Consider the following 24,813-nt stretch of genomic DNA (forward strand, 5'->3'; position numbering starts at 1 on the left):
GCCCTACCTGTGGGGCGTCGCGGGTCGTTCCTCCCGCCGGGAAGAAGCGGGGATTTGGTCGGGAGAGGCCCCTGAGAGGCACCATATCCACGCCGCGCCCTCCCCCCGCCGGGAGTCCCGGGTAAGGAGTCCCAGAGCCGGCCGGCTCCTCCCCGCGCCGCCCCCGACGCTCCCGTCCAGTCCAGCGTCCACCTCAGAGGCAGCGTCCCGGCCGGTCCCGCCATGCGGCTCTGGGTGCTACTCAGCCTGCTGCTGCTGCAAGAAACGCTGCCGCACGGTGAGCCGCCGCCCCCAGCCCCGCCAGGTTCCCCGCTTTGCGAGTCGCCTCGGGGTTCCTTACAGAGCTGCTGCTGCTTCGCCGCCTCAGCCCTCAGCGCCCCCGCCGCGCAGAGCCCGGGGCCGTCCCCCCCTCAGCCACCACGGCAGCCCCCGAGGCAGGGCCCGCAGCCATCCCGGCTGTGGCTGTGGCTGTGTTGGGGCTGCCGTCCTGCTGGGCAGAGGTGCTGGGGAGGCGGGTTGCTCTCTTGCCCTGGGCCAGGAAGCCGTCGGAGGGTTTCTGGAGGAGACAGAAAATGGGGTTTCATCCCACTCTAGAGTTCTGGGGAAAGGCGCCTGCGGCAGCACCATCAGCCGCCCCACACCCCTCCCCGCCTTTTCTCTTTTGGGTCGACGTTTAAGTCCGCTCTTAAGCCCCCAGATTTTAGGGTAAAAAAAAAGAAGTAAGGTTTTGTGCACGGCTGTTTGTTGGTAGGGAGCACCGCACTTCACTCGTAACTCGGTTTCAGGCTTTGATGAAGTCTTGGTGGGGGAAGAGGCAAGTTTTTGACTGAGCAGGGACATTTGTAACCAATCCTTGACTTGGGTAGACTGTAAAATCCCCTTATAGTTCACCACTGAAGGGATTGGGGAACAAGATCTGTTGAAGCCTCTGGGAGGGTTTGTGGAGAAATGGGGGGCAGGCGGTGAGATGCATGGAGGAGGAGTAAGAGGCAGCTTCCACAGGTGGCACAGGAGACTGAGGAAAAAGTACTTTTAAGAAAAAAAAAATTGTCCTTCACCCTGAGATCTGTTAACACTGAAGAATGTTGTTGGAGGAGGCTGTGGAGTCTCCAGCCTTTGAAATTGTCAGGCCTAAACAAGACAAAGCTCTGAGCAACTGGACGGGCATGGGAAGGGACTTCCAGAAGTCCTTTCCATCCCAGTTTTTTTTTTTATGACTGTGTACAGTGGAATTGCACTCTGGACCAGTGTGGTGTGGGAGAAGATTTCTGCTGAAAGGTCTGGTATGTGAATGTCTCCTACCACATCAAGGCAAGTGTTTGGCATTTTTTTGAGAGCTAGATAATAAAAACACAGAAGAAGAAAGTTGTAGCTTGGGCTAAAGACTTCCCAGACCTATTTCTCTTAGTTTCTGTAATTTATACTGAAGTTTGACAGTGTGCTTGACATTCTGTCATCCAGAAGCTTAGCTACATGAGAAAGTAATTTGGCATATTTAATGTCAGATTCTTTTACCTATAGCTTTAGACAAGTCCTAATGTAGATGTGATTCTAAAATAGCCTTTCTAATTTAGCTTATTTTATTTTATGAACAGTGAACTACATCCATCCAGATGGTCTGTATGACTGTTGCCTGTGTTGCCTATATGAATGTTTATTTGGATGATTACCTTTTCATTCGAATTACTACAAATAGAGATGTGTCCAACCTGTTTTGTCATACTAGTTATGATCACAGACACTTCCCTCTCATCTTAATCCTGGTGGTGAAGAATTATGCTTTATGGAGACCCCATAATTTCTTATTTTTTTTGCACAAGGAAGAGTTAATCAGTATTAATGACAGTTCATAGCTTTCTGATGCTGCCAAGATGTGCACGAGGTATAGGTGACACCTCAAGTTAAAAGTGATTTCTTCTTAGCAATATGTGACTGGCACTCATTTGGGGGTTGTCGGTGTAACATCTGTGAGGACAAGGGCCAGACAAACATTAAAGGATGGGATGCATACTGTGAAGCAGGAGCAAAAGTGCTGCATAGTGTGTTTCTGTGACATACTGATGCAGAGTCTTCTTCATGATGAGTTATTAGGGACCCTGAATGTACTGTTGCAGAGGAAATGAGTACTCTGTAACTATTTTCTCTGTGACTATTTTCCTACTAAATATTAATTAAAAAAAATTTTTTTAATAGAAATGCTATTGCTGGATTAAAACAGTGAGGGCTCTCTGAATAAACGTTGTGATGGAAGAGTATCCTAAGCATGGCATTCATGTAATTACAAAAGTGCACTGTTTGAATTTGTTCTCCCAGGGGAGATCTTACAGTTTGGGTCAGGAAATGAGAGAGTCTGTGTGGTAGGTTCTGTGTGCTTAAAGGGGTTTGATTATTGTGTCTCTTCTATTTTAGGTGGTAAACTTCTGTACCACTTAGCGACTTGGCATGCAGATACTTGATCTGGCAATGAGAGAAGGCAGGATTGTGAGGTGCAGAAGTGGTGGTGTCAGTAGATACCTGGCTAGACTTACAGGGAGTGCTGGGGAGGAGCATGGTCACAGCTTGCTTGGAAATTCACCTCTTCTGGAGGTGCAGCAGAGAGGCAAAACCAGGTTTTCTATGTAGAAAGTACATCTAAATCAAAGTATCTCCTTTGATAGTGTTTCCTGAAATGCCCCTGCTGTCACCTGCAGGGAAATACAAGGTCAGACAGACAAGAGTCTCACTGTGTAGCTGGGAGTGTGGTATAGCAGCAAAGTGTTCAGGCTCACTGGGAAATACAGAAACGTGGCACAGAGGGAGCTTGTGCAGAGGGAAAAAAAACTTAATCTAGAGAAAATCAAAACCAGGCTTTTGGCACTTCACATCGAAAAACTTTCATAGGGAGACTTCAGCAGCTTCTTAAAGGCAGAGTGTCATGTGTGGAAGAGCACACAGTTTGGGATGATGCATTTCTTTGGGATGAAGTTGTAAGATCTGAATACCTTCAAACAAGCATTAGGATTGAGGCTGTCAGAATGTAGTGGAAATGGCAAAAATTAGTTAAAACAAACTGTCTGATTTTAATAGGGTTTAGGGTGATGGAACAAAAAGGGTCTGTGGACCAAGGCTTCTGTGCTTCTACAGACATATGGAAAGTACAAGAGGGAACTGGAATGGCTATTTTGAAATGGGATTGCTGGTCCAAAAGGCTGTAAGTGTGACCTTCTAATACTAGGGCACAAATTATACAGGAAAGATGGAACAGCTGAACCCAAGGCAGAAGAGGCAGTAGTAGAAGTTTTGAAGAAAGCTTTAGTGTTAAGTCTGACTGGTGTCAGGTTTTGTCAGTAACAGTCACCTGGACTGAAATCGCAGCCCTGTGGAGAACAAACAACCTGGTTACTGACCATCTATCATGATGGGAAGAATGACTGCTCTGTGAAGGAAAATAGGGGGGGGGAGGGGACGGGGACGGGACTGCAAGGACTGGATAGGAAAGCAAAAGGAAGAATTCCTCACCCTCACACTGGCTGGATCACATGTGTCAGGGTGTGACACTGAGTGCATTTGGTTAGATGCCACATAGGATGACTTCTTAGAGCTGCTACTCAACAACCCCCAAGAAAAACAGAATTTTTTTACTTAATCTGGAGCAGCACTCAGGTAATTGGATTCAGATGTTTCTGTAGAACAGCCAGGCTGTAGTTTTAATATTCTTCCAGGAATAATAAAAGCCAAAGAAACTACTGATGCATTTAATTTCAGAAGGGAGAATTACATAAGATGAGGAAGCTGCTTAACTCACATATGGGTTAAATATAAACATCAGAATAAGGCAGACAAAAAGAGTTTGAGAAACAGCTTGCAAAAGGGATAAAGCCAGCCATAAATCCTTTTCTTCTAGTGTGCTGGGGTGGAGCAGGGAAAGACTGATGCAAAATTTGTAAGGCTGGTAGGAATGGGGATTAAGAAAGAAGACCTACAGAAAATAAAACCTTAATTATTTGTGTGCATCCATGTTCACTATGGTGGTGCTTAGGGAGGTTTTAATTGAAAATAGTGATGTGATAAACATATCAGAAACTTTGAGTGCAGTATCATACTGAGCACTGTAATGGCAGGCTCAAAGACAGGATCTTTCTCTGAGGGGAGAATCATTGTAGGACATGTCTCATTAATATTCCAATGGAATTGGCTTTAGAGAAAATCAACATGAACAGTATTTCAGTACCACGATTTGATGATACACACCTGAGCCAAAAGAAATTGGAATCTGAAGCCTCCACTCAGGTGCATAACCTACATAATTACTGCTTTCCAGGGAAATGGAAATACATTAATATTATAAGATTTTTGAGGGAGATACAGGCACCAAGCCAGATCTCTGTATTCTGTAAACTGAAGTAATCAATAAGTAAGCATGAATTACAGAAGTGTCAATATGGCTTTATATGGCTGATTCCTTTTTTTTTTTTTTTCTTTTTTCTTTTCACCACAAGTGTTGGGGTTTTTTGCAGATCTACAGAAGTTCTCTGAAGGACTGTAAGATTGTGGCCCTGGATGAATTGGTTGATGTCCTTGTATTCCCAAAGGCTTTTGATGAGACTGTTTTTAAAGGTTCCATGTGAACCAAGGTGCTGTTGAGACAATGGAAGAGTAATATAGCTAATAGAAAACAAATACTAGGAATTAATCTTCAGGTTTTGTAATATAGGCATAGGATTTTTTTAATCCAGTTGAATTTCACAGGGATCTTGTAAGACATGCTTTTCAGCATATTTATAAATCTGCTGAAAGAAAAACTTTTAAAGTATAAAATTGCAGAAGGATCTCTCCATTTTGCAAGATTGGGCACTGAAAATCAGACTTGAAATTTTGTGTTGGTAGATGCAAAGTAGCACAAATGATTCTGACTTCATAAATACATTGATAGGTTTCTGCTTAGGAATTTCTAACCAATATTTCCTACTTAGGAAAGTGATCTCAGACTTATACTTCATTATTATAAAGAAATTCAGCTCCTAATATTACTTTCTTGAAAAGTAATGAGCTTTTAAGATAGGAAAGAATGTACCACTAATATAGTCAAGTCACACTTGTACAAATCATGAATCTGGTGTGCTGTCTGCTTTTGTCTTCTTTCCATTACACACGTGATGTAGCTGAAATGTTGTAAGGTGCATATTCTTTTCAAGGAAGAATGGGGCTTGTCAGTCCAAAATGGACATGTTTGAGGGACAGAAGTTCTGTAAAAGTACAAGTGCCACAGAGAAAGCAGCAGTAGCAATAGTTGTTTATTCACTTAATGTAAAAACTAGGGTGCATCTAATATTTATATACAATTTGCATAGTTTTTTTATTTTACCAAATTACAGAAGTATAAATCCACCAAGAACAATGGCAGCTGTAGTTCACAGATCCCTTAGGGCAAAAGCTAGAACCTAGTATCAAAGGAGCAGAGATGGTGGCCCTGTTCCCTAGTTGGTTTCTCTCACTGGGTAGTGTCAGTGGGAGGGTGTTGTCCAGGCAGACATTTGTCCTGACCCACTGTAGCCTTTCTAAGGTGATGCAGGGAAAAAGTGCTGTTTGCTCCTGTAATATGTGCACTGTGTCCCTTGCTAGGGTTATGTGCTCTGAGTAACTGGAAAAAACCCACTTTGTGGTCTTTCATGGGAAGCAGGAAGCTCTCCTCTGAAATTCTGCTGTGTTACCACCATTCTCCCAAGTCTGTTGATTTTGTAGGGCCTGTGGCATCACCAAGAAAATGGAAAGAAGCATAAATATTTTCTTCACTTTCAGAAACAATAAAATGTTCCACTTTATCTTAAGATGTTACGATCTTTGGAAGGCTTTTGTATTTGAGCTCTTCAGTTTGTGTCCCATTTTAAAGTGGTGAGGCATCTCTGCAATCAACTTTGCCAACGTAGAACTGGAAAAAATGTTTTTCTGGGTGGTGATGGTGTAACCTTTGTAACTGGACATGTGCCATCAAAAAATTACTCTTATTACCTGAGTCCAAAAGAATTTAAAATGCATTGGGCAAATTAAGATGACTGCAGCATTGCTGTCTTCCTGTGTATTTTCCAGTTGGTGTGAAACCAGAAATAAAATGCTTCTCCTACACAGGCAGCCTTACACTGCATGTTGGGATCAGAGTCACAGAATGGCTGAGGTTGGAGTCGACCTCTTAGGATCAAGTTGTCTAGGGCTGTGTCCAGTTGGGTTCTGAATATCTCCATGCACGGATACAACACAACCTCCTGGGGCAACCTGTACCAGTACTTGACCATCCTCACAGTAAAAGGTGTTTTCTTATGTTCAGATTGAATTTCTTTTTCTTTTTTTATGTGCCCACTTGGCTATGTGCCATTTAAAAGAGACATGGTGTACATCAACCTGAGCTTACAGAAGTGGAAGGCTGAAGCAGTGCAAGGTGTCAAGCCCAGTGTATGAGGAATGTCATGGGAGCCATCCAAAGTCTGGAAGTGCTGCTGTTGGTGCTGCAGCCAGGACCAGTTTTAATTCATGCTAACTCAGAATACAGCAGGGCTATTTTTAATTCCAGAGAGAGCTTGTTGATTGATCTGTTCAGTCAAATACCCAAGCATTTTCATGTGGAAAAGCCATGTTCATTCAATGTGAATTAGCTGTCAGGCACTGTTAGTGCAGTTTTTAGTGTGGAGGGACAGGAGTTTTAGGCTTATTTTGAAGAATATTTGTGCTAACTACCATCTGTTAAAGTGGGATATCTCGATTTTTTTTTTTCTATTACTTGAGACACCTCACGTTTTCTTTCAATTTCCTTTGCTTTGTTTCTAAAGCAGCTGAACATCCCTGTTGTCTGTAGCAGGTAATGAAATCTCTTACCATTTCCCTTTTAAATAAGGTTCTGTTTTCACCTGGGTTGTCAAATTAAATGTCTGTTACAGAGACATGGTGAATTGAAGACTACCTTCAAGTGATTTAAGTGCCATTTGTATTTCTGTAGTACTTATTGTTAAAGATGAAAGCTGCAACAGTACCAGTATTTTATGAATTGTCTTGAGGTTCCACACTTACCAGTTTAACTTGACTTGTCTCTTACAATAGCACTGTGTGGGAATAGGTTATGGAGAATTGATGGGAGAGTCACATTCTTGTGAAGACAGAGAACTTGTGTAGCATTGCTACACTAAATGGCAGTGATGTGTGGTAGAAAAGACAAAAAAGTAACTGGAGACTGAAATGCTGTATTTCTTTCCCTTCCCATTTTTAAAGTTCTCATACCTTACATATTTGTCTGTTTATGTGGACTCTTTAAGTATAGAATTTCCACATGTTGATGAAAGCTCTCTTTTTCCTTTTTCCCCAGTAAAATGGGTCATGCCAGAGACTTCAAAACCTTCTGGAAATTAACTCTTGTTCTTTCGATAAAGAATTCATAAAAATGAGTAAAACTTTAGTTATTCTCTGGGATAAGAAGGATTTTTTTTCTTTTTCCAAAAAGACTATACATCCTTTTTCTGATGAGTAACATTGTCTCATTTTCTTTATTTTCCTAGTTACTGGACAGCCTGCTAAGACTAAGCGTCCAAAAGAACCTGGAGAAAACAAAATTAGGCCTGTTAACAAAAAAGTAAAACCCAAAAATGCCAGGATGAAGGAGAGAGAATCTGTTGACTCCTCTTTGAAGTCCCAGTCCATGCTGACACAGGTGATGGATAAAGGACATTTCCAGAAGGTAGCTGCCACCTTGAGCCTCTCTGCAGGACAAAGCATAGAGCTGCGATGTAAGGGCAGCAATGTCACTTGGAGCTATCCTGCCTACTTAGACACCTTTAAAGACTCCAGACTCAGGTAAACAATTTTTCATGTTTTAGGGTCTGATCTTTTTTTGCCATGAGTAGTGTTTTATAGAAATGTATGTGCCTGTGAAAGATAAGTAGTGAGGAGACTGTGGAGCTCTGGGAACAGTGCCCTAAGAAAGAGCTGTGAGGAGCTTTTCTTGGATTAAGTGAGAGAGGCAGAAGTATGAGCAGAGGCATCAACTCCTATTGTCCTTTTGTGTCTACATTATACAAATATGTATGGTCCCTGTAACTCACTGAGGTTATCTGTATCTCTCAGATCCATTTCCTTTGCTTACAAGTATGATGCTACCTTGAAATAACTCTCTGATAATTAATTTTTCACTTTCTCCTTGCAGTACTGCAGTCTCTAGCATATCCTTCTGAAATTCGTGAACCAGTTTTCCAGTCCCTCCCTGCAGCTGGACCAAGGCTTGTGTCATAAGTTACAGCAGGAAGCCTCTTTCTGCTGACAGCTTATTGCAGCGATAGCTCTCAAAAGATCTTGTGACCGATTTAACCAACTACTGCTCTTTCGTTTGCATGAAATAGTTTTATCGGGGTTTGTTCCAGCAGGTGGCGTTTATCAGCTGCAGTACAGATCGCCCTTCCAGCCAAAGCTGAGCGTGAAAAATAACAGCAGGGAGTGTGTGTGTGTGTGGGGGGGGTTGACGTTTTCAAGTGTGTCTCATATTTTCTGCATTTCCAAAGATGTTGCTGGCATGATTTGGTCGTCTAGAACTCAGGGTCATGTTATCTGGGTGTTAGCATCTGGCATTAGCAAGTATTCAGTTTTTTGAGGAATCTGAATGCTGCTTCATCATTTGATTGTCAGTTGCTCTCTTCCAAAACTGAGTGCTTCCCTAGTGAAGCACATGGGACAAGGTACAAACATGTAAGATAGTTTTTTTGGGAAAAAAATGCATTTTTTAATCGTGTAGTTTGGCATTTTGGAGTAGTTTGGGATTCTACTGCTTAAGCAATTTACCTTTCTGTTCATATTCAGGTTCACAGTATTTGTGTGACATTATTAAGTTGTTATATGGTTACAGTATTACAAAGCAAATGCTATAAAACGTTTTAGGTGGGTAGTTATAACTTGTCTTGGTATTTATTTTCTTTTAGAAGTATGCTAGGCTTATATTTAATTTTTTTATATCTTTGCTTTAGAGCAATTATTTTGAAAGAAGGTATTGAAGCAGTAAGGCAGAGTTGGACTGAATCAACAAAATTAAATGTAAGCAGAAGACCCTATAATTAACTAGAGAAATTGAAAACAGGTTAGTAGCACACTTCAGAGTCACAGAATAGTAATATTTTATGAAGACAGCCTGCAGAACCTTATGCAGTTATATTTTCACTGTACTTTTAGCATGGCTTCAGTAATATCTCAAGATCTTTCCTTAAGTGCTAATAGATGTATAAGAAGGAAAGTCTGCTTTGTAGAATGAGAAATATGGAATTTATAGTCTGTGGTTTTAGAAAGTTTAGACTATATTTAACTGGAAGTATCCTGAAGACAGCATGTTATTTGGGTAGCTCAGTGTTCGAGGGTGAGCTGGCAGCATGAAAAGTTACCAACAATGGTGCCACAAATTCAACTCACAACTTCAAGTAGTTTGCAATAGGCAAAGTGTTTTGCATCTCCTGGGAACTGCCAGCATCCTCTAAGTCTAGCTGCAACAAGAGGAGGCTTTATAGCTTTATTCTGGCATCTAACAGAATTGCAATTACAGGACACAGAAGAGACCTTAAGGTTCAGGGTGGTGAGGGCATTTGTAGCTCAGTTGGGTAGAGGATTTGCTAAGAGCAGAGGTCCAGGGCAGGAGCTGATGCTGAAGATGCATGCTCACTGCTCTGTGTTTCCTGTATGTAGTTCAGGGTGAAGATGGCCTTTTGGCTTGCAGCTAGTTAAATTTAACATCCACATAATGCATTTCCCATGAGTGGCTGCAAAAAGAAGTGTAGGGATAAAAGCCAGATGTTTTGTCTCCATGCTCTGCATGTTTTTAAGTCACCCATATGGTGAGGAGAATACAGCATCCTGGAAGACAATTTCTTTTCTAAGAAGGAAGGTATTATAATTAGAAAAGCCATTTCTGTAGTATTAATGGCTATGCTTGCTTTGAGTTTTTCTTTGTAGGTATACTTCATGGCCTAGTAAAATAAAATATTTTTGCTTGCTATACTAGAGAGTCTCAGTTTTTAATAGGCCTGTAGCTGTTATCATATGCTAAAATTGTCTTATGGGGAAATTAAAGACACTGAGTGAGTGGAGGAGAAAGGACTCTTTGGCTGCTTGAGCCAGAGGAGAAATCCAGTGGCCTAGCTGGAGTAAATAGCAGTACACACTGAAATTGTATGCTTCAGTTTGGAGACTGTAGCATGCAGTGCAGCTCTGGGGAGAGAGCTGCAGTCATGCAAACTTGGCTCCTGAGTTCAGGACACACACCAGCTCACTTCAGGACTGGCTTATTGACTGCAGTACTCTCTTGCCTTGCACAGCATAAAAAAAAACCCCTGCAGATAACTTTTTGTCTGAAAATTTTGCGTACTCGCCAAAAGTCTTAGTGGTGGTAAGTGTCAAAGGTAGCTTGTGCACCTCTGGAACAGAAGGGCTGGGATGCTGTTTTGTAAGACTCTGCATGACAAGTTAATGACTGTAGGCTCACCCAGAAACTGGATCTACAATGTATGAGAAGGATCAAAAACTGAGAGGGATGAAGGAAAAATAAGAGCAAGCACACTTCCCCTTTCTTTTGTTTTATCTGAAAAAGCTGCTGAAGGTAATCTAACTTCACACAGTCTCTGCTCTGTCTGGTTTGGAGCATGGGTCTCCCCCCTGCTCCAGACCAGCTGTAAATATCACAGAACCTCTTCCAAGAAACAGACTAATGAGAAATGGGACTGCTCCAGTGTAAGAAGCTGGGACAGAGCTGGACATATGTCCCATGCAGGTCTGTGTGTGCAGGGCAGGAGCAGTGTCACAGGTACTGAGGGCATGCAGAAAGTGTGAGCAGAGGGAAACAAAGGGCTGCTTTCAGGGGGAGCAGGCTCCTGCTGCATTACTGGGACAGTGCTTATACCTCTGTGTACAGCTGAATTTCCTTTTGTGCCATGTGCTTTGAAGTCTGAAAGCTACAGCGTTTTTTCTTGTGTTAAACAGCACGATGTTGTGTTCCTCTCCTAGGGAGCTTGTATTTGAGATAAGCTCTCTTTTGTCAGTATGAATGCAACAGCTAGAGAGGAGTTTGCTGGATGCTATTAGAGTGATGCTCTTCCTGTCATTTTATGTGCTTCTTTTAAAGGTCTTCTAAACTCGCCGTAGTTTTTCTGACAAAGATCTTTTGAACTTCAGATAACTAAAGCTTAATAAGATAAATGTATGGAATACAACTTCGGAGTAGTTTTCTAGTTTCTTTTTGGAAATACTGGTTGACTGCAGAATCTACCATTTATAATTTACTTCATATGGCCTGTTTTGTCTGCTTAATATGGCCACATCACAAGTTTCAACACTCACACTCTCAGCTGCCAGGTTTTGTTAGTGCATGTTTGTAGATGACTACCTCACTGTGCTATTTTGATTGATTACTGGATAGCTGGTTCTCAGTTAACTAAGTGAACACACTGCACAATAGTTGATTATCTCTGACCTTATTTTTCTGTCGAGAGTTTGGACTACAAATCAGTGTCTGCATTGAGGGATGGAGGCAAAAGTGTTCTGGCATAATTCATTTCTCTGTAATGTTGACATTTAGTACTGGGTACTTGCAGAACATTTTATTCTGGTGTAGTCATGTGGCCGATGAAATGTGAACTATGAAACTAAATAATATTAGTGGTAATAATAACAACAGTACAGACTAGGACAGGGTTTGGATTTGTCTTCTGTTCCTGTTGGATATGATGCACAACAGGAGCTCTTGCACAAATAGGAATATCTTAAGCTTATCGAAAAACTGAAGATAACTTATAGTGTATATATTAAAAATGAAAGTTTTAGTTCTCCATAATTACATGATTCCAGAAAGTGAAATCAGATGAGGTCATGTAGGAGAAGGCAGTAGCAGGTAGGAAACTTGTTTTGCCCGTTTCCATTGGCAGGCCTCAAAACTGGCCTGTGGTGGAGGAGTGTGCTGGTGGTGTCAGAGGGCTTTAATGAAGACTTCATTCTCAGCCTGGTTTGGGTGGTGTGTTTGGTGGTTTTAATTCCTAAGCTCCTGGCCTTGGCTGGAAGGCCCAGTGTTGGGTTCCATGGACTGTTGCTGATGGTTGCTGATGGTACCAGTGCAGAACACCTCGGGAGTCAGAAATTTCTGGAAGTGTGTGGAGCTGAAAGTAGTGGGGTCTGTGTTGCAGCAGTTCCTTTGCCTGCAATGGAGACAGCAAAGCCGAGCATTTAGAGCACACAGCACAGTGCATGTCTGTAGTGCTGCTGCTACACGGTGACAAAAGGTGCTCTAGAGGATACGCATTTCTTCAAAGCATGCTAATCCCAGAAATAAACAATTCAGTCAGGCATCTGCCTTACAGAGTAACTGCCACATTCATAAGAAGAAATGGGAGGATAAAATAAGTATTCAGAGAATACAACCCACAGCTGAATAAGAGCGTGGCAGCCGTTCAGACTGCATGCAAGCTGTGTATTTGTCCAGACCCTGTCTGAAACACTGAAGTTTGCTATCAAATGTCTAAAGCTGGAAAAATCTCGCCTGATTTGGTTAGAACGGAAATCACTTTGTAACTCAATATCTTGCAAAGAGAGGTTTTCTGGATGTGCTAGCATGTAAAGGCAGGTGGTTGAAAATAACATTTTTAAGGGTCAGAGCAGCAGGGGAGCACATCAGTACTGCCACATCCTGACAGGCTTCCCTGAGAACTGGTATTGCTGGACCATTGCTTTTGCAATCCATCAAGAGGCAACACAGCAGACTATAAAACAATCTGTCTGCAAGAAAGAGCTGGGAAAGCAAACCTTGGGGAAAAAAAAAAAAAAAAAAAAAAAGAGAGATGGTAACTGCTGAATTTCATAGACAGGACCTTTGACCCTTAGAAACATGGTCTATATATATATATATGTTTACAAATATTGCATGTTTACAAATGTGTGGGAGATGTATCTGGAAAATTCAGAAGAAGAACAAAAAAGCAAGTCAAGTCTGAAATAATCACAAATGTCACAAATGCTGAATTTGGTGTAGTCACACGATGACATCTGCAGTTCTCATGCTCCAAAATAGCCAAGGGGTGATGTGGAGACTCCAGTGTGAGGTTGCTTGCCAGTGAGGTGGCTCAGGGCAGAGGAGTAAGCAATGAAAAATTACTTCCTTACAAAACAGACACAAGCTGAGATAGAAGCCCTTTATAATAGTGTTTGAAAGTGGAAAACTGGGACAGTGTGTTAAAGATGGGGAAGCATTCACACTGAAAGTAGGCAAAAATCAAACAAACTCTTGTTAAAGTACCTGCTAGTTACTGCTCCTGAATTAGCTTTGTTATATGCTATTGAAGCAGTGCCACTGTTAATGGTAAAACAGACACACACATGTAGGTGGACTTGCAGCATGAAAATAAGGAACAAACTGAGACAAAACATAGATGAACTCATTGTCTACAGCAGTCACAGCCCAGTTTTAAAATTGGAACTGAAAGAGATCCAAGACTGAACCGTGCAAGACAAAAGCTTGCAAATGCTTATGTGTAGTTGAACTCAATAAAACTGCTCCTGTCAGCAGGTCTTTGCTGCAGCAAAAAGGGGGATTTTTTACATGATTCTATAGGTGAAAGGCAGGCCAGTTGCAGACTAGGAATTAAACAAAGAAGTCAAAAGTAGACTCGAGCTGACAGAAATGTACACGGAAACTCAACTGTGCTTGTCTGTGCCTTTGTTTTTTCTTTTCCCCAGTATAAAGCAGCTGGACAGGTACAGTCAGCTGGTCCTCACAAACTCCACTGCAGCAGACACAGGGGAGTACAGCTGCTGGCTTCAGCTCTGCAGTGCTAACAAATGCAGGAAGGATGAGACTAAAGCAGGTTCTACGTACATCTTTTTTGCAGGTAATCAGTTCACTGAGGGATTATTAATGGAAGTGTATTTGCTAGTAAGATAGGAGTAAAGTTACATCAGTGCTTTCACTGTAACTATTTTTCTTCCACAATTTTATTTATTATTTTTTTTAGTGGATGTTAAGGAGCACAGTGCTGGTGAGCAGAAAATTACTTGCTAACTGTGCTTTATGAGTCTATTTTCCCTATGTATTATTCTAAATGTGCACCAAAATTATGCATAATGCAATGGAAAGCAAATATCTTGGAACAAGTCTGAAGGTCTTATACAAAATGAACTAAAAATATATAATTTTTGAAAATGTGTATGAATGAAGAAAATCTGTGCAAAAGATTATTTTTGTCATGGCATTCAGATGACTACATGGACTCTTCCCTCCTAGCTCCACCCCCTTTTTATTTACCAGCAGTGACTTAAAAATTTTGAGCTCATTGATCTTGGTAAGATCACAGTTTCTCCCAGGAGTCTATATAGCACGTTGAGAGGCAAAATTTAAGAACATGTGTTGACCCAGGGAGCTTGAGGCTGACTGTGGCCCTAATACTGCTTGGATATGGTTACAGTAGATAACCATTCACATTTTACTGCTACTTGGTACAACACACCTGAAATCAAATGATTAATTTGCTCTTCTTGTAGAAAACATTCTGAATAGTAAAACAACCTTCATTGCATGATCAAAGCCAAAGCATTCTTGGCTAGTAAATATTTCAGTACAAAGCACCAAGTTTGTGATATGTTTTGGAGCCATGTTAGACTATGAGGCTGTGCAGAAGGCATTTATCTGAATGTTCTGAGGATGCATTCTCAGTCAAGTTATTATGTAAATGTTTGGGCTTAGAAGAAGGAATTTTGGCTCTCTTATTCTAAGAACCACGTGAAAGATGGAAATACTCTGTCATTCTAAAAGATCTAATTATTTCAGCTTCTTAGAGCAGTAAATTAAACATTTTGCCTGTAATCCTATGTATACAAATTCTGTAGTTCCAAAGAATATATCTTTTCACTAGTGCTTCTTTACAAGTGGTGGTGGGCATTTCTTTGTGTGTTAACTTTTAAAAGTGGGCGAGTGAACAAGGTCAGGTTCAGATGAGTATTTGAAAAATTATTGAGAAGGAATTCCAAAGATTTTTCTCAAGGTTAGAAAAATCTGATTACAATGTAAAGCATTTTGTTTTTCTTTTTTTTCTTTTTTTTCCATGGTTTTAATGGAAGCTATGTAAATACATAGAGAAGAGTTGTGGGTTTTCTTCTGTTCATGCATGCCTCAAGAAAAAAAAGCTTTGAGTCAATTTTTAATGTTGCCCAGGTATTTTCTCTGGTCACATGTAATTTCTGTTCTTTCTGTTAAACCAATATGTAAGTATTATTCTAACTATATAAAATTTTCTGTACAGATAAAGAGGAACTTTTTGTACCTACTCCAAGTTATTTTGAGATTGTCTACTTGAACCCAGATAAACCTGCAGTCATCCCATGCCGTGTTACTACTCCTTCAGCAAAAGTAACTCTACACAGGGAATTTCCAGCAGGAGAAATTGAAACAGATGGAACTGATATTACTTATGATGTGAAGAAGGGTTTTGTCTACCAGCACCCTACTTCTGATCACAAAGGTATTGTCTACTGCAAAGCAGAGTCACAGGGAGCACCTCAGATTTCCATCAAGTATCACCTACTGTATGTGGAAGGTAAAGTGCAGTTTTCTGCATGCTTACACCTACTTGTTTCTTCTCCTGACATTACTTAGTAAACTTGTTTTTTTAAAAGAAAAGTAAAATATGTAATGTCACCAAAGTTTTAAAATCTTGATCAGAAGTATATGTGATAAAACTTTGCAAGTTCAAATTCCAGCAACTTCCTAGTGTAGAGGGGAAAGCTGCAGTTATACATCACTTGTTACATTAAGAAACTGAGGCAAAAATTGACTCAAGTTTATTAATGTGTTTAAATTCAGAAACTGATTTGCTGCTTCCAAACACTGCCTTTCTCTCAGTTCCCAAGGGGCCACCTTCAACCACAATTGCAGTATCATCCAGTAGAGCAGAAGTCAGTGAGAGAATTCATGTAACCTGCACAGTCCTTGGGGAGCCAGATGTAGATGTGGACTTCAGGTGGCAGTACCCAGGGCAAGAGGTAAGAAACCTATAACCTGGCTGAAAATGTTTGTTCTTCCTAAAGGCAATGATTTGAATGCCAGTCAGTGTCTGCATTTGGAGTAGGGATTCTTTCAGACTGTGGTGTCTGCCTCTAGCTAGCTCAGGCATGCTGGTAGGAGGGGGCAGCACATCCCTATTAAACTTCAGCCAATCTTTTCCTGAGAACCTAGAAGTAGCACAGGAATGAAGCTGGAGAGCTTTACCCATATTAGCAAAAATCAAGCTCAGCAAAGCTCACTCCTCCCTCAGGTTTCCCTTCCAGAGACACTTTGCCTCTGGCAGTATTTACAAAGAAAAGCCTCAGACAGGGCCACAGCCCGAGTCAGGAAGCTATTCTGGGACAAGCCACAAAGCCTCACTGATGCCTCTGCATTTGGTATCCCTTCCATCTCCACAGCTTGGGCACATGAATCATTGCAGCACAGGATCTTTAAGCTTAATTGTTGCCTGCATTCAGAAGCACAGAAATCTGCTTCTGCCCAGCCTCATCTGAAAGAGTTTGCTGGAAACATCCAGTGAATCTTAAAACCTTTGTTGGTTCTTTTTCTGGCACAAAATAAGGTGTGTCTGATTAGCATCCCTGGTGATGCCCTCCGTTCTCCCTCTGCTCATCCCAACCAGTTACAACAGGGCCTTGTTTCTTAACCAGCCTCATCTCTGATGCTGTTTATCCTAACCAAGGTAGAAGCAAAGGGAGGACTGTTGAAAGATGGAACCCTTCACCAGAAGAAAGGGATCCTCTGAGACTTGAGGGTTTGCCAGCCCTCCTGGTGCTGTGTTGTCAAAGGAAGATGTGCAGAGCTTGCTCATAAGGTGTTTGTATCAGCACTGATCTCCCTGAGCCAGCAGGCAATGGAAGTAACTTAACTGCAGGGGTGATTGCTTAAGGGAGTGATTGGAGTTCAGTGCCTACTGGGCTGGAGAAAATTCAAATCTGAAGTCCCGTAAGTTTGCTGTATCCTGTCACAGGAAAGTGTGGGTCTTTTCAGGGGAGAAACACTTGTGATACCTGATAAGCACAAAAGGGATTTGAACTGCTGGTGATGGTACTGGGCACCTGGAACCAGGTTGTCTTCTAGTCACAGAATCATAAAATTGTCAGGGTTGGAAAAGACCCTCGTTTCCCTCTCCTCTCCATGTCTCTTTTTTATTCTTTTTTTCTTTTGCTGCTGCTTGTCATATGTTTTCCTGCTGAGACCATTGAAGTCTCAGAGCTTGTGAGCAATTACCAACTTCCCTTCCCTGCCCTGTAAAGTGAGGGCAGCCTCTACTACATTTGGAGAGGAGCTTCGTACTGATAGCATGAATGAGGTGATCTGAAGAGTAACTACTGGATGGAGCGCCAGAAGAGTTTGGCAGAATTCCTGTTCCTGGTGCCTGTTTGAATTTAGGAAGGAAAGAGGCAGTTAAACTTGTACCTGTTGGTGAAATAAAAAGTAAAATTTTAGAGAAAACTGAAGTGCTTCCAAGTTCAGGGAGCTGCAGAGCAGTAGTGGTTTGAGTTAAATGCCCAATTCTCCCTCTGAATTTAGCTCTCAGCACTACTTTGAGTGAGATGCATTAACATGGCAGCGTCTCTGTCCTTCATGGTGGGGCTTTAACTCTCACAGTCTTACAGTGATTCACTCTCTTGGATGAGGAAGAGAAGAAATGCCCCTGCTGATCATGTTGGCTTTGTTGATTGGTATGGCTTTCTGGGTTTTTTGTGTGTGGGTTGTTTTTTGGGTGTGTAGCTGTGTGTTGGACTGTAATAACTATGCAAACTCCAACTTAGTTACAAAAGACAAAGTTTAATTACTAAGAACAAGCAATTGAAACACCAAAACTTCTAGACTCAGCCTGGCCTTCTAAAACTCTGCTCCTTATTATTGTCCACCCCTTGCTTTTTCTACACCTTTCACAGCTGAGTGGCTGCCCATGCCTGGTTGCTGGCCAAGACTGTTTTTTGGTTTGTAGCCCAGTTTTTTTTTCCAGTGATCTTACAGCACCAGCTACAACACCTCCAGGTGCCCTACAGTTACAGTCACACCTCTCTAGCACTGATTGACTATAAACACATGCAAATTATCTTCCTTGTTTGCTGTGGATACTGTGGCTGCAGTGCAGGGCTTGTGGACTGTCAGCTGAGGACTGCACCCACCTGTGGGCACTGGGAGAGACACTTTGGCCTGTGCCCTGCATCTGCCCTGGGTGCTTATCCTTTGGAGTAAACAGTCTCAGTTCCAGCTGTGCCTGGGGACAGGGAGGGAAGAGTTGTGGTAGGTTTTTGGCCCAACAAAAAGATTAATTAAATGTCAGCACAGAAGCACTGCATGGGTCTTTTTGAGATTTATTATGGAAATATTCACATGCTGCAAAGGAAAAAGATGAGGATGGAGAGAGTATAGAGAGGATCACCAGTGATGCTGGCCAGACAGACTTTCTTTTGTGCAAGAAAAAGGACTGTCAAAGGTCTAAGCTTCACTGGATGTTTTGATTCATTGCTGCTGATTTCAGTAATAGTTTCTGTTCCCCAGCACCACCCCACCCAGCACCTGGGCTGTCACCTATGACTTGATCCCTCAGCAGAAGCAGCACTTTAATGCACTTTAATTCCTGTTTACTCCTAGGTACACTGAATTGCAGAGGCCCTCATCTCATCTCATCTCATCTCATCTCATCTCATCTCATCTCATCTCTTTTTCACTCAGTGCTATTGTTTGTTTTTTTTTTCCCTTGCCACTCCCTGACAATTTCATTTGCTCATTCACCTGCTCTGAGTGCATACTGATCCACTCCTTACTAAGAATCCCTGAAACTGGCTTCAAAGCAGAAGGTAATTAGTTTGAGAAAAACTGGGCTAGCAGGAGCCAAACCTGGCAAATAGCACCTGCCTTACATGGTCTTCACTTTCAGGAGGGTCAAGGAAGTTCCACTATTTAGGCTACTGGAGAACTCAGGCTTGAATTAAGTCTGGAGTTGTACTTCATGGTAGCTTAACACTTTTCAGGCTGTGAACAGGAGGTGCTCTGCTGGGCAGAGCTCTGCTAAGTAGATTGATTCCTTCTAAAGGGTTAAAACTTGCTAGAATGAGATTACCAGTTTTTCAATAAAATTTTCGGTAGCTGTCAATGCTTGCCACTTCCTAGGCGTTCCCGGGCTGCACTGTGACTTGTCTCTGGGCTGCAAGAAGGGGCAGTTTCTTCTGTGCTGGTTATTGTGCAAGTGTGAGATTGGAGCTTTGGTTCTAAACAGAAAAAAAAGTCATAACAAGAAAAAAAAAAAAAAGCAAAACTTTCTAAGTATCCTTGTTTGTATTTTTGACTTAGAAGTTACATACACATTTTGGAAAGCATAATGTGAGGATTAATTTAGAAACATTTGTGAATTGTTACTCTTGGTTTGTATGTTATCTAACACAGGCTTTCTGAAAGGAGAGGAGGAGGAGTTAGTTTGCAGCACATAATTTAAAGCTGTTCTCTGTACTAACAGAGAAATAGGTGAAGCTCCGTCAACTAACTCAAGACACTGCTGCCTTCCTTTTTGGGACATCCTTAAAGTCTGAAAAGACACATCTGCACTGCCACACCTTATACCTGATCAATGGATCAGGTACCCAAACTCAGCCTTGGTTAGTGGCCCAGAGCTGCAGCTGAGCTCATCCACTGGCAGCCCATTGCTCTTCTGAAGATACTCAGTACTTGCACTTAAGAGTGGAAGAGCCATCACATTATCCTTACTTGGCACTACGTGTTGGTGCATCCATATTAATGCAGGAATGTTGTTGCAACTGCCAGGCACCTTTGGTTTCCTCACTTGAGTCTGACTTTTGGCTCTAGGCTCCTACTCTCCCACCTTTTGCTTCATGTTTTCACAGGGCAGTTGAAGATTCACGTATTTTCTTATGTGGGTGGTTTGTATTTTTCTTCTTTTAAACAGTCTAAGAGGCCTGTGATTATCCAAAACTTCTGGAGACTGATGAACAGAGGAACTGGACATACCACAAGAATTTCAAAGAGCATTCTTGTTGTTGATGATTTTGAAGTTAGAGATGCTGGAAACTACATTTGTATAGCTAGGAACCTACAAGGAGAAACAACAGTAGCTACTGAAGTTGAACTGAATTGATAGGAAAGGATTCTGGCCATAACTGAGCTGTGTGTTATTTGACATTATAGCCATTCATTTTCTTTATTACTGTTTAAATAACATTTTCACTATTGCAGTCTCTTTACGTATGTCAATACTTGCCATACTCTCTAGCTTGATAGGCCGAAGTTGAGTCCCCTGTACCCCGTAGGAGTCAGGTGTGAGTTAAAATTTAATGCTCATAGCAGTGCTTATTCAGCCTGAACATGCAGAGCACTTCCTGGGTTTCAGAGTAGGTGCTCCTGGGCTTTCCTTTGGATGTGGTCTTTTTCCTCAGTCTTCTCTAAGGTTAACCCACTGTATAGTTTGTGCCTTTTTTGTGTATGTGAGAACTAAGAGGATATTAAATACCCTCCAAAATGCACCACACAGGTGTATTTCTTCTGGTGCTGTGCAATTTTAAAGTTTAGAGCACTGTACCTGTTTTAAAACAAAAGAAAACCACAGAAAAATAAAAAACAACAACAAAAACAAAAAACCAAACAAAACCCACCAAAAAACCCAAACAAACCCCACAAACCCCTCTGCTTGTTACAGAATTAGCCAATAGAAAATGTTTATTTTGCAAGATTAAATTTCTGAACACTATGAAAACATGAATGTGTGTGTGTGTTCATTTCATGTATGTGTAAGGACAAACACAAAATTCTCAGGAGGAATTAAGATGCATCTCCAACAACTTGTAAGTGGTCAAGTATTTTGCATTTTCCTTATGCTGTTGCATTCTTATACCCTTATACGTAGCTTGCTTGAGTTCACTCAAGAGATATATAATGTGTTTACTGAATTATGTAGCAAATTGTTTGCTAAAGGTAAAACCTGTTTTTATTTATATACTATCATTTACAGAAGAAAATAACCAAATGTAACATTAGCATAATGTTCTGTAACAGCCGAATCTTTCCTCAGATTAAGAAATTCAGCTCAATTGCATTAATTTATGCAGGAGAAAAGGCAAGATGTTTTATTTACTCAGAACTGTACCTGGATAAATAAGCAACTGCTTCTCCTCACCCTGGGTATTGCTGCCAATACAAGGAAAGAGTTTACAGAGAAAAGGTAAGAACTTAGTAAGAGCACTGTTGGACATTTGGGCAATGTTTTTTCTTCTTAGGCTTAAGCACAGAATCCAGGTAAGCTAGACTGGAACTGTAACTTCAATACAGATCTACACAGGACTGTTCTGTGACATAAAAAACAACCAAGGACTTTTGATGCAAACTATTTTATTTGAGGCATGTGAAAACCAGCTTATTCTCAGCATACCAGGAAAGGGTCCCTTGTTTGCACACTTCAATGTGTGTTGGTCTGCTTTTGACTGGAATTCACAGAATCACAAACTGCCACAGTTGGAAAAGACCTCTAAGATCACTGCATCCAGCTGGAAATAGCCCCCCACCCAGTAAAAAAAAAAAGTGTATCGTATCTGTATCAGCATGCCCCTTAGAGCATGTCCTGAAGTGCCTCATCTACTCAGTTTTTAAATACTGTATTTAAATATTATATATTGTATATAGTATATATTAAACATTTTATATTATTTTTTATTAAATATTTTGTATTAAAGATTTTATATTAAATATTTTGAATACTGTGAGTCCTCCCTGGGCCATGCTTAAAGCCTAACTACTCTGTAAAGAAATTCTTCCTAATATCAACTCTATTCCTAAAGCTTTCTTCTGGTGAAGGCTTGAAGTAAGCCCTTTGCTCCAGATAGTCCAACTCTTTGAGCAGATGCATACAGCATGGTTTTGAGTAGTGATAAACAGTAAGTTCTATTGTAACAATGGCAGCTTCTCAATCATGTCATTAAGCTGATTTGTGTGCCTAATGAAAGCATTCATTAACCTTGCTGAAAGTTTTTTTCTTCAGCATGCAGGAACCTAAACCCACGTAACTGACACAATAAATACCCATGGTAAAAACTGCAGTGGCTCCATGCATGTCACTTCAGGGAGAACACTGCCCAGGTGCTGCAATATTGTTAGCCTTCAGAAACAAGGTAGTTAGCAAAAAAACCCACCAAAATAATTAAAAATAGGAAATAATAGGACCAACTTTGAAGGTATATAAGGCAGTCCCTTGTTAATCTTTTTCTTTATTAATAAAAGATACCAAGAATGTTACACTGTTACTCACATGACTAAATAGATGTTAAACAATTTCAGAGTAATACCTGAAAGAGCAATTTTACTTTTTTTTTTTTTTAAGACAAAGTTACTTTGGTCAGATTAAAGTCTTAACAATTCCTGAGTTTCTGGATGAGGCTGTGCAACGTGTTCATTCCTCTTTAGCATTTTCATTTATTAGAACAATGTATTTTCCTTTGAACTGCAGGAGCTGTGCCAACTTCTTAAATTTCAAAGTGCTTTTGAGCCCTTAATTATACAATTGATTTCCATCAAAATATCTAGAGCATGGAAGAAAGTGTCCCCTGTTCAGGCCTGTCCAAGAAAGCAGCAGTTCATGTAGCAGCATCGTGTCCTTGGTGACAGGAAAAGCCAAGGTAAATCTGTTACTGCATCCCTGCTCCAGCAGTCTCCCTCAGCTGTGCTGGTTCTGTGTCCCCATCTCATGCAGTTCTCAAGACTGGTTATAGCTACAGAAGCAGTGCCTCTAGGGAAGAGTTTCTGGTGGTTGTAGATTTTTTTTTTACCCTTGCAGCCATCAAAATAATAATTCTAATTGTAAACTATGAGAATTATTTTACTATGTATTTTACATAGTTCTTATTTTACCAAAAGCCTCCTGGGCAGGCCAGATGCTTTTCACATGGATGCAATTACACATTTCTACATAAACAAACAGTGACACAGGGGAAAAGAATAAAGCCCTGGAAATGAAATTTAAGTGACTTGTCTATGTCTCATGCCTGAGCCTCCCAGTATTGCTCCTTCTATCACCTCAGTCACCACAACTCTGCAAGGCAAGGCAGCAGTGGACAGAAGGAATGTTTCTTCAGGCTTCCAGGTTGCTGATGAGCTTTATAACTCCAGCTCACCCCCTAAATGATTTTCTGGTTGTCAGGCACCTACAGTTTTAAAGATCAGTAATTACTTACTGTCTAGAAGGAATTTCCTGCGTGAATTGCATAATACCAGTTTACATGCAAGTGTCTTTGGTGTTTGTAATGAGAAATTAAAGCCTTCAGTTCACATGAGGAAATGATTCACCTCAAATCTTGCAGCAAATATAGTGCAATTCATACAAAGACCTTTAGAGAAATGCACTGAAGGGACCATATTGTTACGAATAGTTCAGATAGCAACTGCTTGATACAGCTACAAATGTTGCTGTTAACTTCCTTTGAAATGTAGCACTAGAGTTGGAACTGCTAGCTGGAGTACCTGAAGAAAGTAAAGTAACACACCTAGGTGCTGGCACTAGTCCTTTGGAATATACTTCTGGTGAGCAGGTTCCCAGCTTTTCCTAAAGGAAACTTTATGCTAAAGAAATAAAAACACAAAAGTAAAAGCTATCAGATCAAACAGAGCCTTTGCTAACATGTTATTTAAGTTAAAGCTTGAAATATTAATCCTTAGCTAAATGGATCAAAATACTCAAAGAGCACTTCCAGGTAAACAGCATTAATTATTGAATACAACAGGACAAACACTGAACAAGTATTTCTGTACTCTGATTCCTACATACAAAGATTATTCATTTCTTCATAAGAGCACTGAGGAATCTATCTGCAGGAAGTTTAGAGGTAGGAGCCTCCCCTTCCTGGAGGGGAAGTACAAATAAATTAACTCTCTGTATTATTTACTATACCATACTTACTTTCCTGTACTGTTAGCCTGGAAAAGCTTTCCCTTGGTCTGTTACATGAAGGGATATGCTGGATTTCATCTGCAAACATTTTTATGCACTCTTTTTACATTTTATTTCAGATTATTAAATTCTTACCAGTGTCTAGACAAGTGTTCTTATGACATGGCCTGTTAGATTGCTAAGCTCTGTGGCTTTTCTAACAATTTTCCCAAAAAAGGTGAGCATTTTAGTGAGTCCTGTAGGATATGCACACTGGGTCCCTGTATTAAGCCAACTGTACTCTTACTGCTTAATTCTGTATGCCATCTATGTGCCTTTTTATTTTTTTTTGAACAGCCAAACTGAACTGATAATACTCACAAGCAAGCTCTGTGTAACTTCAGCCTACCTGAGAGTAGCAAGAGTCAAGTTAGGATTTTCTAAGGATTACCTGAACATTAACAAGTGAAGCTGCAGTGTTACTGTTCTGCTGAGCTGAGCAGGTACTAAGAATTTTTCATGCTTGGAGGAATGTTCTTCCTTGAAAATCACATGACTAACACAAGTAGGAGAAAACCCCTTTGATCAGTAAAAAAAAAATTTATTTTTAAGCGTTCAGTTCAAATACATGTGATCAAATCTCTTTGACCAAAGAATGTTCCAAGATCTACTTTAAGCCAAGCTTTAGCCCACAAAGGATTTTCATAGTTAAATTTGAAACCCCTAGAAAACATTTTAAGTACTGACACCACTAATATGTGGTATGTACAATGCTCTAGAGAGGATTAAGAGGAGGATAATGTTCCATAGAAATGGCACCCTTAATTTGTACATTATGGAAAAATTAAGTAAATTTAATGATGAAATTCAATCACAAGTTTTAAACATATTACAACTT

At 40.8% G+C, this 24,813-nt stretch overlaps 1 protein-coding gene across 2 annotated transcripts; it reads left to right on the top strand.

Moving 5' to 3' along the window:
• Nucleotides 1–76: 76 nt before the first annotated feature.
• Nucleotides 77–21,150, top strand: PDGFRL (platelet derived growth factor receptor like). Of its 2 annotated transcripts, none has more exons than XM_030449611.1 (6): nt 77–277; nt 7,521–7,815; nt 13,714–13,865; nt 15,273–15,566; nt 15,872–16,011; nt 19,953–21,150. In XM_030449611.1, the coding sequence occupies exons 1-6, from the start codon at nt 223–225 to the stop codon at nt 20,139–20,141; spliced, it is 1,125 nt and encodes a 374-aa protein (XP_030305471.1). In that variant the 5' UTR covers nt 77–222; the 3' UTR covers nt 20,142–21,150. The 2 variants fall into 2 exon arrangements, with proteins under 2 accessions (XP_030305471.1, XP_030305472.1); XM_030449612.1 differs by having other exon boundaries at nt 15,273–15,491.
• Nucleotides 21,151–24,813: the final 3,663 nt, after the last annotated feature.

Source organism: Calypte anna, chromosome 4A, assembly GCF_003957555.1.
Source record: "Calypte anna isolate BGI_N300 chromosome 4A, bCalAnn1_v1.p, whole genome shotgun sequence".
Lineage (NCBI taxonomy): Eukaryota > Metazoa > Chordata > Aves > Apodiformes > Trochilidae > Calypte > Calypte anna.